The sequence below is a fragment of the Melanostigma gelatinosum genome (genome assembly GCF_949748355.1).
Source record: "Melanostigma gelatinosum genome assembly, chromosome: 3".
Taxonomy (NCBI): domain Eukaryota; kingdom Metazoa; phylum Chordata; class Actinopteri; order Perciformes; family Zoarcidae; genus Melanostigma; species Melanostigma gelatinosum.
This window is the reverse complement of record NC_136636.1, coordinates 30,746,572-30,763,595: the sequence shown is the minus strand read 5'-3', so window position 1 is coordinate 30,763,595 and position 17,024 is coordinate 30,746,572. Positions and strand designations below refer to the sequence as shown.

General features: G+C 43.9%; 1 protein-coding gene across 4 annotated transcripts in view; it reads right to left on the bottom strand.

Moving 5' to 3' along the window:
• Window positions 1-17,024, bottom strand: part of LOC306775199 (dihydropyridine-sensitive L-type skeletal muscle calcium channel subunit alpha-1-like) — a 115,686-nt gene that overhangs the window by 86,274 nt on the left and 12,388 nt on the right. For all 4 annotated transcript variants that reach the window (XM_079265502.1, XM_079265505.1, XM_079265504.1 and 1 more), the window contains exons 7-8: window positions 14,288-14,391; window positions 13,994-14,139 (exon numbers count right to left, since the gene is read on the bottom strand). In XM_079265502.1, coding sequence (XP_079121628.1) covers window positions 13,994-14,139; window positions 14,288-14,391 — 250 coding nt within the window. The remainder of the gene's footprint in view (window positions 1-13,993; window positions 14,140-14,287; window positions 14,392-17,024) is intronic.

Here is a 17,024-nt window from a genome sequence, read left to right as displayed (position 1 = left end):
TCACTATGATGCTGTAACTCAGGTGATGAAGGTGACCCAGCTCTACTCATCATCACTATGATGCTGTAACTCCGAGGTGATGAAGGTGACCCAGCTCTACTCTTCATCACTATGATGCTGTAACTCAGAGGTGATGATGGTGACCCAGCTCTACTCTTCATCACTGTGATGCTGTAACTCGGAGGTGATGAAGGTGACCCAGCTCTACTCTTCATCACTGTGATGCTGTAACTCAGAGGTGATGAAGGTGACCCAGCTCTACTCTTCATCACTATGATGCTGTAACTCAGGTGATGAAGGTGACCCAGCTCTACTCATCATCACTATGATGCTGTAACTCCGAGGTGATGAAGGTGACCCAGCTCTACTCTTCATCACTATGATACTGTAACTCAGAGGTGATGATGGTGACCCAGCTCTACTCTTCATCACTGTGATGCTGTAACTCGGAGGTGATGAAGGTGACCCAGCTCTACTCTTCATCACTATGATGCTGTAACTCAGAGGTGATGAAGGTGACCCAACTCTACTCTTCATCACTATGATGCTGTAACTCAGAGGTGATGAAGGTGATCCAGCTCTACTCTTCATCACTATGATGCTGTAACTCAGGTGATGAAGGTGACCCAGCTCTACTCTTCATCACTATGATGCTGTAACTCAGGTGATGAAGGTGACCCAGCTCTACTCATCATCACTATGATGCTGTAACTCCGAGGTGATGAAGGTGACCCAGCTCTACTCTTCATCACTATGATACTGTAACTCAGAGGTGATGATGGTGACCCAGCTCTACTCTTCATCACTATGATGCTGTAACTCAGAGGTGATGAAGGTGACCCAGCTCTACTCTTCATCACTATGATGCTGTAACTCAGGTGATGAAGGTGACCCAGCTCTACTCTTCATCACTATGATGCTGTGACTCAGGTGATGAAGGTGACCCAGCTCTACTCTTCATCACTATGATGCATATCTACTCTTCATCACTATGATGCTGTAACTCAGAGGTGATGATGGTGACCCAGCTCTACTCTTCATCACTATGATGCTGTAACTCAGAGGTGATGAAGGTGACCCAGCTCTACTCTTCATCACTATGATGCTGTAACTCAGAGGTGATGATGGTGACCCAGCTCTACTCTTCATCACTATGATGCTGTAACTCAGGTGATGAAGGTGACCCAGCTCTACTCTTCATCACTATGATGCTGTGACTCAGAGGTGATGAAGGTGACCCAGCTCTACTCTTCATCACTATGATGCTGTAACTCAGGTGATGAAGGTGACCCAGCTCTACTCTTCATCACTATGATGCTGTGACTCAGAGGTGATGAAGGTGACCCAGCTCTACTCTTCATCACTATGATGCTGTGACTCAGAGGTGATGAAGGTGACCCAGCTCTACTCTTCATCACTATGATCCTGTAACTCAGGTGATGAAGGTGACCCAGCTCTACTCTTCATCACTATGATGCTGTAACTCAGAGGTGATGAAGGTGACCCAGCTCTACTCTTCATCACTATGATGCTGTAACTCAGGTGATGAAGGTGACCCAGCTCTACTCTTCATCACTATGATGCTGTGACTCAGAGGTGATGAAGGTGACCCAGCTCTACTCTTCATCACTATGATGCTGTGACTCAGAGGTGATGAAGGTGACCCAGCTCTACTCTTCATCACTATGATCCTGTAACTCAGGTGATGAAGGTGACCCAGCTCTACTCTTCATCACTATGATGCTGTAACTCAGAGGTGATGAAGGTGACCCAGCTCTACTCTTCATCACTATGATGCTGTAACTCAGGTGATGATGGTGACCCAGCTCTACTCTTCATCACTATGATGCTGTAACTCAGAGGTGATGAAGGTGACCCAGCTCTACTCTTCATCACTGTGATGCTGTAACTCAGAGGTGATGAAGGTGACCCAGCTCTACTCTTCATCACTATGGTGCTTTAACTCGGAGGTGATGAAGGTGACCCAGCTCTACTCTTCATCACTATGATGCTGTAACTCGGAGGTGATGAAGGTGACCCAGCTCTACTCTTCATCACTATGATGCTGTCACTCAGAGGTGATGAAGGTGACCCAGCTCTACTCTTCATCACTATGATGCTGTCACTCAGAGGTGATGAAGGTGACCCAGCTCTACTCTTCATCACTATGATGCTGTCACTCAGAGGTGATGAAGGTGACCCAGCTCTACTCTTCATCACTATGATGCTGTCACTCAGAGGTGATGAAGGTGACCCAGCTCTACTCTTCATCACTATGATGCTGTAACTCAGGTGATGATGGTGACCCAGCTCTACTCTTCATCACTATGATGCTGTAACTCAGAGGTGATGAAGGTGACCCAGCTCTACTCTTCATCACTGTGATGCTGTAACTCAGAGGTGATGAAGGTGACCCAGCTCTACACTTCATCACTATGATGCTGTAACTCAGAGGTGATGATGGTGACCCAGCTCTACTCTTCATCACTATGATGCTGTAACTCAGAGGTGATGAAGGTGACCCAGCTCTACTCTTCATCACTATGATGCTGTAACTCAGAGGTGATGATGGTGACCCAGCTCTACTCTTCATCACTATGATGCTGTAACTCAGGTGATGAAGGTGACCCAGCTCTACTCTTCATCACTATGATGCTGTAACTCGGAGGTGATGAAGGTGACCCAGCTCTACTCTTCATCACTATGATGCTGTAACTCAGAGGTGATGAAGGTGACCCAGCTCTACTCTTCATCACTGTGATGCTGTAACTCAGAGGTGATGAAGGTGACCCAGCTCTACTCTTCATCACTATGATGCTGTAACTCAGAGGTGATGATGGTGACCCAGCTCTACTCTTCATCACTATGATGCTGTAACTCAGAGGTGATGAAGGTGACCCAGCTCTACTCTTCATCACTATGATGCTGTAACTCAGAGGTGATGAAGGTGACCCAGCTCTACTCTTCATCACTATGATGCTGTAACTCAGGTGATGAAGGTGACCCAGCTCTACTCTTCATCACTATGATGCTGTAACTCGGAGGTGATGAAGGTGACCCAGCTCTACTCTTCATCACTATGATGCTGTAACTCAGAGGTGATGAAGGTGACCCAGCTCTACTCTTCATCACTGTGATGCTGTAACTCAGAGGTGATGAAGGTGACCCAGCTCTACTCTTCATCACTATGATGCTGTAACTCAGGTGATGAAGGTGACCCAGCTCTACTCTTCATCACTATGATGCTGTAACTCGGAGGTGATGAAGGTGACCCAGCTCTACTCTTCATCACTATGATGCTGTAACTCAGAGGTGATGATGGTGACCCAGCTCTACTCTTCATCACTATGATGCTGTAACTCAGAGGTGATGATGGTGACCCAGCTCTACTCTTCATCACTATGATGCTGTAACTCAGAGGTGATGAAGGTGACCCAGCTCTACTCTTCATCACTATGATGCTGTAACTCAGAGGTGATGATGGTGACCCAGCTCTACTCTTCATCACTATGATGCTGTAACTCAGGTGATGAAGGTGACCCAGCTCTACTCTTCATCACTATGATGCTGTAACTCGGAGGTGATGAAGGTGACCCAGCTCTACTCTTCATCACTATGATGCTGTAACTCAGAGGTGATGAAGGTGACCCAGCTCTACTCTTCATCACTATGATGCTGTAACTCAGAGGTGATGAAGGTGACCCAGCTCTACTCTTCATCACTATGATGCTGTAACTCAGAGGTGATGATGGTGACCCAGCTCTACTCTTCATCACTATGATGCTGTAACTCAGAGGTGATGATGGTGACCCAGCTCTACTCTTCATCACTATGATGCTGTAACTCAGGTGATGAAGGTGACCCAGCTCTACTCTTCATCACTATGATGCTGTAACTCAGGTGATGAAGGTGACCCAGCTCTACTCTTCATCACTATGATGCTGTAACTCAGAGGTGATGAAGGTGACCCAGCTCTACTCTTCATCACTATGATGCTGTAACTCAGAGGTGATGAAGATGACCCAGCTCTACTCTTCATCACTATGATGCTGTAACTCAGGTGATGAAGGTGACCCAGCTCTACTCTTCATCACTATGATGCTGTAACTCAGAGGTGATGAAGTTGACCCAGCTCTACTCTTCATCACTGTGATGCTGTGACTCAGAGGTGATGAAGGTGACCCAGCTCTACTCTTCATCACTGTGATGCTGTGACTCAGAGGTGATGAAGGTGACCCAGCTCTACTCTTCATCACTATGATGCTGTAACTCAGAGGTGATGAAGGTGACCCAGCTCTACTCTTCATCACTATGATGCTGTAACTCAGGTGATGAAGGTGACCCAGCTCTACTCTTCATTACTATGATGCTGTCACTCAGAGGTGATGAAGGTGACCCAGCTCTACTCTTCATCACTATGATGCTGTAACTCAGAGGTGATGAAGGTGACCCAGCTCTACTCTTCATCACTATGATGCTGTAACTCAGAGGTGATGAAGGTGACCAAGCTCTACTCTTCATCACTATGATGCTGTCACTCAGAGGTGATGAAGGTGACCCAGCTCTACTCTTCATCACTATGATGCTGTAACTCAGAGGTGATGAAGGTGACCAAGCTCTACTCTTCATCACTATGATGCTGTCACTCAGAGGTGATGAAGGTGACCCAGCTCTACTCTTCATCACTATGATGCTGTAACTCAGAGGTGATGAAGGTGACCCAGCTCTACTCTTCATCACTATGATGCTGTAACTCAGGTGATGAAGGTGACCAAGCTCTACTCTTCATCACTATGATGCTGTCACTCAGAGGTGATGAAGGTGACCCAGCTCTACTCTTCATCACTATGATGCTGTAACTCAGAGGTGATGAAGGTGACCCAGCTCTACTCTTCATCACTATGATGCTGTAACTCAGGTGATGAAGGTGACCAAGCTCTACTCTTCATCACTATGATGCTGTAACTCAGAGGTGATGAAGGTGACCCAGCTCTACTCTTCATCACTATGATGCTGTAACTCAGAGGTGATGAAGGTGACCCAGCTCTACTCTTCATCACTATGATGCTGTAACTCAGAGGTGATGATGGTGACCCAGCTCTACTCTTCATCACTATGATGCTGTAACTCAGGTGATGAAGGTGACCCAGCTCTACTCTTCATCACTATGATGCTGTAACTCAGAGGTGATGAAGGTGACCCAGCTCTACTCTTCATCACTATGATGCTGTAACTCAGAGGTGATGAAGGTGACCCAGCTCTACTCTTCATCACTATGATGCTGTAACTCAGGTGATGAAGGTGACCCAGCTCTACTCTTCATCACTATGATGCTGTAACTCAGAGGTGATGAAGGTGACCCAGCTCTACTCTTCATCACTATGATGCTGTAACTCAGAGGTGATGAAGGTGACCCAGCTCTACTCTTCATCACTATGATGCTGTGACTCAGGTGATGATGGTGACCCAGCTCTACTCTTCATCACTATGATGCTGTAACTCAGAGGTGATGAAGGTGACCCAGCTCTACTCTTCATCACTATGATGCTGTAACTCAGAGGTGATGAAGGTGACCCAGCTCTACTCTTCATCACTATGATGCTGTAACCCAGGTGATGAAGGTGACCCAGCTCTACTCTTCATCACTATGATGCTGTAACTCAGGTGATGAAGGTGACCCAGCTCTACTCTTCATCACTATGATGCTGTAACTCAGAGGTGATGAAGGTGACCCAGCTCTACTCTTCATCACTATGATGCTGTAACTCAGGTGATGAAGGTGACCCAGCTCTACTCTTCATCACTATGATGCTGTAACTCAGAGGTGATGAAGGTGACCCAGCTCTACTCTTCATCACTATGATGCTGTAAGTCAGAGGTGAGGAAGGTGACCCAGCTCTACTCTTCATCACTATGATGCTGTAACTCAGAGGTGATGAAGGTGACCCAGCTCTACTCTTCATCACTATGATGCTGTAACTCAGAGGTGATGATGGTGACCCAGCTCTACTCTTCATCACTATGATGCTGTAACTCAGAGGTGATGAAGGTGACCCAACGCTACTCTTCATCACTATGATGCTGTAACTCAGAGGTGATGAAGGTGACCCAGCTCTACTCTTCATCACTATGATGCTGTAACTCAGAGGTGATGAAGGTGACCCAGCTCTACTCTTCATCACTATGATGCTGTGACTCAGAGGTGATGAAGGTGACCCAGCTCTACTCTTCATCACTATGATGCTGTAACTCAGAGGTGATGAAGGTGACCCAGCTCTACTCTTCATCACTATGATGCTGTAACTCAGGTGATGAAGGTGACCCAGCTCTACTCTTCATCACTATGATGCTGTGACTCAGAGGTGATGATGGTGACCCAGCTCTACTCTTCATCACTATGATGCTGTAACTCAGAGGTGATGAAGGTGACCCAGCTCTACTCTTCATCACTATGATGCTGTAACTCAGAGGTGATGAAGGTGACCCAGCTCTACTCTTCATCACTATGATGCTGTAACTCAGAGGTGATGAAGGTGACCCAGCTCTACTCTTCATCACTATGATGCTGTGACTCAGAGGTGATGATGGTGACCCAGCTCTACTCTTCATCACTATGATGCTGTGACTCAGAGGTGATGATGGTGACCCAGCTCTACTCTTCATCACTATGATGCTGTGACTCAGAGGTGATGAAGGTGACCCAGCTCTACTCTTCATCACTATGATGCTGTAACTCAGGTGATGAAGGTGACCCAGCTCTACTCTTCATCACTATGATGCTGTAACTCAGGTGATGAAGGTGACCCATCTCTACTCTTCATCACTATGATGCTGTAACTCAGGTGATGATGGTGACCCAGCTCTACTCTTCATCACTATGATGCTGTAACTCAGGTGATGAAGGTGACCCAGCTCTACTCTTCATCAATATGATGCTGTAACTCAGAGGTGATGAAGGTGACCCAGCTCTACTCTTCATCACTATGATGCTGCTCTACTCTTCATCACTATGATGCAGCTCTACTCTTCATCACTATGATGCAGCTCTACTCTTCATCACTATGATGCATATCTACTCTTCATCACTATGATGCTGTAACTCAGAGGTGATGATGGTGACCCAGCTCTACTCTTCATCACTATGATGCTGCTCTACTCTTCATCACTATGATGCAGCTCTACTCTTCATCACTATGATGCAGCTCTACTCTTCATCACTATGATGCTGTAACTCAGAGGTGATGAAGGTGACCCAGCTCTACTCTTCATCACTATGATGCTGCTCTACTCTTCATCACTATGATGCAGCTCTACTCTTCATCACTATGATGCAGCTCTACTCTTCATCACTATGATGCATATCTACTCTTCATCACTATGATGCTGTAACTCAGAGGTGATGAAGGTGACCCAGCTCTACTCTTCATCACTATGATGCTGCTCTACTCTTCATCACTATGATGCAGCTCTACTCTTCATCACTATGATGCAGCTCTACTCTTCATCACTATGATGCATATCTACTCTTCATCACTATGATGCTGTAACTCAGAGGTGATGAAGGTGACCCAACGCTACTCTTCATCACTATGATGCTGTAACTCAGAGGTGATGATGGTGACCCAGCTCTACTCTTCATCACTATGATGCAGCTCTACTCTTCATCACTATGATGCTGTAACTCAGAGGTGATGATGGTGACCCAGCTCTACTCTTCATCACTATGATGCTGTAACTCAGAGGTGATGAAGGTGACCCAGCTCTACTCTTCATCACTATGATGCTGTAACTCAGGTGATGAAGGTGACCCAGCTCTACTCTTCATCACTATGATGCTGTAACTCAGGTGATGAAGGTGACCCAGCTCTACTCTTCATCACTATGATGCTGTAACTCAGAGGTGATGATGGTGACCCAGCTCTACTCTTCATCACTATGATGCTGTAACTCAGAGGTGATGATGGTGACCCAGCTCTACTCTTCATCACTATGATGCTGTAACTCAGAGGTGATGAAGGTGACCCAGCTCTACTCTTCATCACTATGATGCTGTAACTCAGAGGTGATGAAGGTGACCCAGCTCTACTCTTCATCACTATGATGCTGTAACTCAGAGGTGATGATGGTGACCCAGCTCTACTCTTCATCACTATGATGCTGTAACTCAGAGGTGATGAAGGTGACCCAGCTCTACTCTTCATCACTATGATGCTGTAACTCAGAGGTGATGATGGTGACCCAGCTCTACTCTTCATCACTATGATGCTGTAACTCAGAGGTGATGATGGTGACCCAGCTCTACTCTTCATCACTATGATGCTGTAACTCAGAGGTGATGATGGTGACCCAGCTCTACTCTTCATCACTATGATGCTGTAACTCAGGTGATGATGGTGACCCAGCTCTACTCTTCATCACTATGATGCTGTAACTCAGGTGATGAAGGTGACCCAGCTCTACTCTTCATCACTATGATGCTGTAACTCAGAGGTGATGAAGGTGACCCAGCTCTACTCTTCATCACTATGATGCTGTAACTCAGAGGTGATGAAGGTGACCCAGCTCTACTCTTCATCACTATGATGCTGTAACTCAGAGGTGATGAAGGTGACCCAGCTCTACTCTTCATCACTATGATGCTGTAACTCAGGTGATGAAGGTGACCCAGCTCTACTCTTCATCACTATGATGCTGTAACTCAGGTGATGATGGTGACCCAGCTCTACTCTTCATCACTATGATGCTGTAACTCAGAGGTGATGAAGGTGACCCAGCTCTACTCTTCATCACTATGATGCTGTGACTCAGGTGATGATGGTGACCCAGCTCTACTCTTCTTCACTATGATGCTGTAACTCAGAGGTGATGAAGGTGACCCAGCTCTACTCTTCATCACTATGATGCTGTGACTCAGGTGATGATGGTGACCCAGCTCTACTCTTCATCACTATGATGCTGTAACTCCGAGGTGATGAAGGTGACCCAGCTCTACTCTTCATCACTATGATGCTGTAACTCAGGTGATGAAGGTGACCCAGCTCTACTCTTCATCACTATGATGCTGTGACTCAGAGGTGATGAAGGTGACCCAGCTCTACTCTTCATCACTATGATGCTGTAACTCAGAGGTGATGAAGGTGACCCAGCTCTACTCTTCATCACTATGATGCTGTAACTCAGGTGATGATGGTGACCCAGCTCTACTCTTCATCACTATGATGCTGTAACTCAGAGGTGATGAAGGTGACCCAGCTCTACTCTTCATCACTATGATGCTGTAACTCAGAGGTGATGAAGGTGACCCAGCTCTACTCTTCATCACTATGATGCTGTAACTCAGGTGATGAAGGTGACCCAGCTCTACTCTTCATCACTATGATGCTGTAACTCAGAGGTGATGAAGGTGACCCAGCTCTACTCTTCATCACTATGATGCTGTAACTCAGAGGTGATGAAGGTGACCCAGCTCTACTCTTCATCACTATGATGCTGTAACTCAGGTGATGATGGTGACCCAGCGATCAAAGAATAAAGACACTTTACTCACAATTTACGTGTATTTTCCCTCTTAAACCCGAGCCCTATTTTTAGGCCTCTGCTCGAAAATTGCATACCCACACTAAAGAGAGTGTAGATCTCTAACTACAAGGTCTATTTGAATAATTTTTATGTTATACACTGATATTTACACATCTGGGCAAATCTCACAAGTGTTACCATTAGTATTTGTTGCTGGTTAATACTAAATGAAGATGGAACAGCTCAAATTGAAAGTTTTCAGGTTCGCCTGAAAAAAAGCACTTTTATTGATATTATTTATTTGAAATAATGCAGATCCAAGCCTAAAAATACGCCACAATCATAGCACAACATGTTTGAAGTCTCCACAAACTAATTTTACTTTGATTGAGTGAAGCAGGCCAAGGTTATAGAGGTTTGAGTACGGAGAGGTCAGGCAGGGTCAAGCCAAATTCTCATTTTTGGTACCAGCTGTTGCGCTGTGCTATTCTAATTTTAGACACTATATAACTATATATTCTTGTTTTATCACTACTAATATTCAATACATCCTCATACAGCAGTTTGGCATCATTTTGAGCCACTTTGAGCTCTCTGGGGGTGCTCATATCTCTCCTCCATGGAATGTTCTCGTCTCTGTCTGTGTCTATGTTGCCCTTTCTAAGCCTGTGATTGGCGGATTTCAGCATGTGACACCTTGTTCAATGAGGAGGAGACCCAGGAAAGCAGTAGGCGGGCTCTTGAGTAGATTGACATACTTTTTAGCATCTAAAAATCCCAAACCGTGCTGCGCCATCCTTAGGGTGACCATATCCACAACACCAAAAAGGAGGACACTCTGCGGTATTTAGTGAAGCTGTGAATAATTGCATCGGACTCTGGCATGCTCCCCTCTACAATACAACTTTGTGTGATTGCTACATGATGTATGTGTAACAGAATCGGAAAAAATTGTCTTAAAGAGTCAAAAAGTCTTTGTTCACAGTATTTGTATTTATTCAATACATTGTGGTGTTCAAACACTGACCACTGTGCTGAGTGCCACAAAGCATAACATTTGTGGACTTAAAATGTACAAATTAAATCACAGGTCACATAAATAATAAATAATCAACAGATAAATGAATGTTTTAAAAGCATAAAGAAAACCAACATTTAACGGCTCAAAAGCAAAGAATTTCTAAAGTGATTCAGTCTGTTGGGGACTTGTGTGCAGTGTCTTTTTTCATCAGACTCATTTGTCCATCGGCAGATCAAGTGGTAGAAAGAGGGATGCAGAATGTCTGTCCTTGAACGCACCAGTTTGAATGTTATCTGTTCAACTGATGGTTGCTGTAAAACAAATAATTAATGTTGAAGTGGAAGAGGTATTCAGATCCTTTTCTGAAGTCAGGGTAGCAATACCACAGTATAACAAATGTAAATCCTGTGTAATCCGACACCCGAGCTTTGTGCCACATATGGACAGAGGCGTGCTGGAGACATATTTCAGGACGCGAAAAGAGACAACCAAAGCCAATAGGGCAAAAAAACAGACGCATTTCCAATAGGGACAGGTTTTTTTCTGAAATGTCACCTTAAAAGTGTAAGAGAAACTTTATCACTGAAAACAGGACTGGACTTTGGCCTTGGGACCTTTGTTGGTCACAGAAAAGCTTTGTGCAGCTTTTCTGTGGAATAAAAGAACACAGTAACACGGAATACTAACATACTTAAGAAAAGGCAGTACATAATATCCTCATGAAAAAATATATTCCAAAAACAACTGCAGACTGAGCCAAAAAATATTTCTAAAGTGATTCAGTCTATTGGGGACTTGTGTGCAGTGTCTTCATCCGTGTATGTGTGCAGCAGTCCACTTGTATTCAAGCAAACTCCACCTTCACCCTCAGCAGAAGCTCAACAGCACCTCGGTCATCATGGTCGCCAAGCCCCCCCCACGCCTGGGCCTGTTCATCTCCTGCAGGGACACATAACAACATAGCAACAATACTGTTATCAGCATTAAAAAATCTGTATTGTTTTCAATCCAATGAATATTCATATGATATGGAGCCCATTCATAAAATCAAAATGCTGCATTAGAAATCAATTTGGCTTAAGAGCTTCCTACAGGAAATTAGTAGCCTATATTTGCTCAATTAAATACACAGCAAACAAACTGCATCATATCAAGTGGATGCCACTGACACAACATCATCATAGTGTATGTCTGTTTGGGAAATAAAACATAAGACTAGTGTACTCACCAAATAGTTGATCAGCTGTCAGTCGGCCTCAGTGCGTAGATGTGACGTAGCCAGCACACGGAGCCTTGTTTACGTTTTTAACCAATGATATAGGGCTAGAACCTAACCTAAGCCTATCGGATATTTATTTGACAACGCTTTTAACCAATCATTTGTTAGACTGCGTTCCAGCAAAATATTCTATCGCGCGGCTCTTTAGGCCCAGTGGAACTCCAAAAAGGAGGACAAATACGCGCCGGACGCCGGACAGGGCATTGAAAATCCAGACTGTCCGGCCTAAATCCGGACGTCTGGTCTCCCTAGCCACCCCCAAGCCTAAAATGCCGACCATTTCATCATACTTGCACCCAGATGCGCCATTTTCTCACACACACACAAAGGAACACGGAGAGAACATGTCTGAAACGGATTACCGTCAATTACCAGCGCTTTTCTTCCAGAAAATCATCTCAAGGTACGACGCGTTTAAATTTCGTTGTTTGTTTGGTTGTTTGTTGTTCGTTGGCTTTCTGGCTGTAACTTTTTAATGGTTTCACGGAGAGGAATTTAGAAGCTATGGGTGGATTCGCGGTCGAATCCTCGTGCTTTCTGATCGATGCATCGGCCATGATAGTGGCCAGCGTTGTGTTGGGATATGCAAACGGAGTGGATAGGTCGCCGATTCGTGGCGAAAAATACGTGATATTGTGGTAAATCTTCTAGTTGATTGAATTAGTTTGTGTATAACTGTGTTTTGAGTGAGTAAAATGGGTACTCTGCTTACCCATGGTTGTTTCGCCCAGAATTTCTTCGTTACATAGGTATATGATATGTCATAAAATATAATTTTATTTGTTTCGCAAAAGTGAATTGTACTACATGTGTGTACTCTGTCGCCCCCCCTAGCCCCTTTTAAAGGGGGCTCTCGGTATAATATATATTATTAAAGCAACAAACCTACTTGGTTAGGTTTAGAAAAATATCATGGTTTGAGTTAAAATCAAACCCTTTCTTGCAGAAAACCGTGAAGGGAAACTTCTCCTGTGTGCTGCCGTAATCAGAAACAGAGGTCGCTTCACGTGACGCTTCAAAGGACAGAATGTTCAATTTATGTTGAAACATATTTCCTCGTTTCCTCTCCCCTTGCATGGTTTCCTTACGTCTCTCCATACATCCCTGGTGGGAGGGAATAAGATGCAAGGAAATGACGGAAACGGGGGTGCAATTTAGAGACTTGGAATGTACCCTTAGACTCTCTAACCATCATCACAGATTTCCAAAAATGTGTCTCTCACCTCTCACCTCATTGGACTCATCTGTGATAAAGATGAGTCCACCTACGGGTGTGAGATTGACCATTTGGTGAACAGGTACAACCAAAACTACTTGGAGCTCAATGCTTTTAAGACAGTGGAGATGTTTGTGGATTTCAGAAACAGCCCAGCCCCACCCGCCTCCATCACCCATTCCTTCTGATTCCTTGGCACCATCACCCAGGACCTCAACTAGGAGCTGAACATCAGCTCCCTTACCATGAATGCACAGCAGAGATTATACTTTCTGAAGTGCAGAAGCTGAAGTAGCAGCAGAAGTTAAACTTGTCAAAGTCAATCACTGTCCAACTTCACCTCCTCCATCACCATCTGGTACATTGCTGCCACTTCCAAGGACTAGGGCAGACTTAAGCATATAATTTGGTCCTCTGAGAAAATTAGTGGCAGCTATCTGCCATCCCTCCAGTCCTACAAGCCCTGTATCCTTCCAGGGTCCTGAAGCGAGCTGGAAAGATTATGGTCTACCCCTTACAGCCCGGACACAAACCATTTGAAACGTGGGCCATCAACATCGGGACCCCTACTGAGGCTGTCTCCAACTGATTAAATTACTTAGTGAGTACCTACTACCCATTTCTTCCCTGACCACATATAGACACAGAGGATAAAAGGCAGAGGAAGTATTTCCAGTGAATGTTAGCACTAAATTATATTTGGGTCAGAACTGCACTGAAGAATATTGCTGCAGTTGAAAGAAAAAATGAAAAATTGCCATCTAGTGAATGTCAACCAGAGTGGCACTACAAAAAAAATTATATTTACAGCAACGTTAATCTACTGGGTTTATGCATATCTTGAATGCTAGTAATGTTTCCGACAGCTGCAAAATAAAGCATTTCCTTGGCATGTTATATACTGTATAATTTTTCTATTATGTTCAACCGGCATTGTGTTCTGTGCCTTGTGTCTTACCCTGTGCCTCCTGGTCATTGTCCATAACCTCAGCCTGAGTTATCCACTCCATATAGCCCTTGAGGTCCTCATCCAGCTGCTGGGTTTCCCTCAGCTTCTGAAACTCTCCTCGGGACTTGGCCTTCTCTCGCTCCTTTGTGAACTCACTAGTTGGAAACAAGACAAACAATATGAACTAAAGAGACAGAACACATTGAGCAGTGTGAAGAAATGACAGTCTTAAATGAACAGTAAACCATGATTATGTAAAATAAATGAACTGATGGGAAGTAGTTCGGTTTGGGGTATTCTTACCCACTGAGCACTCCCAGAACGAGGTTTAGCACGAAGAAGGAGCCAACCAGAATGAGTGTGGTAAAAAAGATCCATGGCCATTCCATTCCTATAGCATCATTGACCTGTATGACAAAGCACACTTTTATATCTTTATCAAAGAATGTGTAACTTAAATTTGGTAATAACCAGCAATTAAAAGAAAACTGCAGTTTCTGCAGGATATCAATATTAGTTTAATCTGTGTGCATACATATAAGATCTAGGACATGTTTTGCCAAGCATACCACTCTGCTAGCCAATTACCATGGAAAGTCGAAAACTGCTTGTCATTATGATGTCATTAGCGTTAGCTCAGAAATGTGGAGTTGGTAAAACATGGGAATGTATCAGGCATTACAGAAAATACTCCTGTGTTGCCCTGTGGAAGTGTAGAATCTAGTCTTTGGAGCTTGACACATACTAGGGACTAAAACCAAGGATAACCTTTGCTGGATTCATTTTGACAATTACAATTACAAAATCAGCCTACTATCACCTGAAGAATATATCAAGGATTAGAGGACTTATGTCTCAACAGGATTTGGAAAAACTTGTCCACGCATTTATCTTCAGCAGACTGGACTACTGTAACAGTGTGTTTACAGGTCTCTGTAAAAAGTCCGTCAGAAAGCTGCAGCTGATTCAGAACGCTGCAGCTTGAGTCCTCACTAAGACCAGGAGGGTGGACCACATCACTCCAGTTCTGATGTCTTTGCACTGGCTTCCTGTCCAACAAAGAATTGACTTTAAAATCCTGCTGTTGGTTTACAAAGCACTGAATGGTTTAGGGCCAAAATACATCTCTGATCTGCTGCTACCTTATGAACCATCCCGACCCCTCAGGTCATCTGGGACCGGTCTACTTCATGTTTTTAAATCTCCTTTTCTTTTGCCTTATGTTTTGATGATTTTAATGGTTTTATGTGAAGCACTTTGAATTACCTTGTTGTTGAAATGTGCTATACAAATAAACTTGCCTTGCCTTGACCATTATTTTCTTTTTATTCGATTACAACTTTACGGACGAACAAGACTACAGCTTTGTCTCAATTCAGATAATTACTGAGACTACGTCCATGTATTACACAAGGTGTGTCTCAATTCAGGGGCTGCATCCTTCAGAGGCTGCATTCGTAGACCGGTTACGTCACAGCGCTGCGACTAGGCTGTCCCATTTCGCATGTTTTCGAAGACTCCTTCAAATGCAGCCTTCTGGTCCCAGATTCGGAGGACACAACTGATATATCCTTCGCGGCCCAGTATATCCCAAGATTCATTGCGTGCCGATGGGTTTTAACTCACTCGAATATCATCGATACAAATGTTAAAACAAAATAAGCGACCTTATAACATCACGTGTGTTAAAATGATCGGTTAAATAAACGCTTCATTGTGAAGATTGTAAGAAGTTACTGAAGGGCGGCGACGTGGCGGCTCGCCGAATTTCAATCCTTCGCCATGAACGAATAAACTGATGTAACTCGACTCCACATCATCAGATCTTTACCAGATTTCACATAGTCACAGCGCCACCTACTGGTAACAGTAAGTTAAAGTCTTTATACTTTGCCTTGTTTCTCTTAGTAGGTTAATCAGATCAACATCAAGTTAGTTCCACACAAATGTAAGAAGTTCATCATGCCAGTTCATGAAGCTTTTGATGTTTCGTCGATTGCTGTTGCCGTGAAAATCGAAGGTGCTTTTGAGAGGCTAAAAATGCTCGAAACATAAGGAAACTTGGCATACACATTTAAAGCCCAAAATGTAGTTATATAATATGATTTTATTGGTTCAGAGTGGCAAATCGGCTCAATAGCGCCCCCTAAAAAATGTCAACGAAGCAGCCCTCGCAGTACGTTTCACCTAGATGTATACAATTTGGTAAGCAGATGTATCACATGTAGACTTAAAAAAAGTCTAAGGGGTCCATGCTCTAAACCCAACTGGAAGTCAGCCATTTAGAATTTTGTATGAATTTGTCGTGTTTTTTTTCGATTGCCAGGTGCTGTACTACGAACTCCTCCTCGGGAATTAATCCGATCAGTTTGGAATTTGGTCAGAACAAGCTAAAGACCTTAGCGATTAAAAGTTACTAAAAGCTTTAGGTTTCATTGAACGACGTGGATATGGTGTGATGGCCATTTTACATGGTTCACCATCATCCATCAAGCTGTTGTAACTCAACTGTACTTTGTCAAAACTGTCCCAAACTTGTTGACTGTCATGGCTTCAGGACTTCTGCATGCCAATATGAACTCATTGTCATAGCGCCACCTAATGGTAAGCACGGACGTATGCAGGATTCTATAATTACAGCGGCCCAAACACTGAACTTATTGAAAGGGTTTGTGGGCACACCATGAGAAAAAGACTTCTCTGATCTAAAGGTGTGCAAACTAAGATGCTTGGAGAGCAAAAGTGGTTCTCAAACCATGTCAGTGGGCATTAGTATAAATGATCTGTCCAGAGATGTTACAAACACTGAAGCACATTCACACACATTCATTTTCAGAATCAGAATTAGAACCGTTTATTGCCATGGTATGTTGAACATACAAGGAATTTGGCGTGACGGGAGGTGCAAACATTTAACAATCAACAACAATCAGTGCAAGGATGAAATATAATATAAAGTGAAATATAAAATAAAGGGAAATATAAAATAAAGTGCACAAACGAACAGATAACAGGACTATAAACAACGAACAGATGAGAG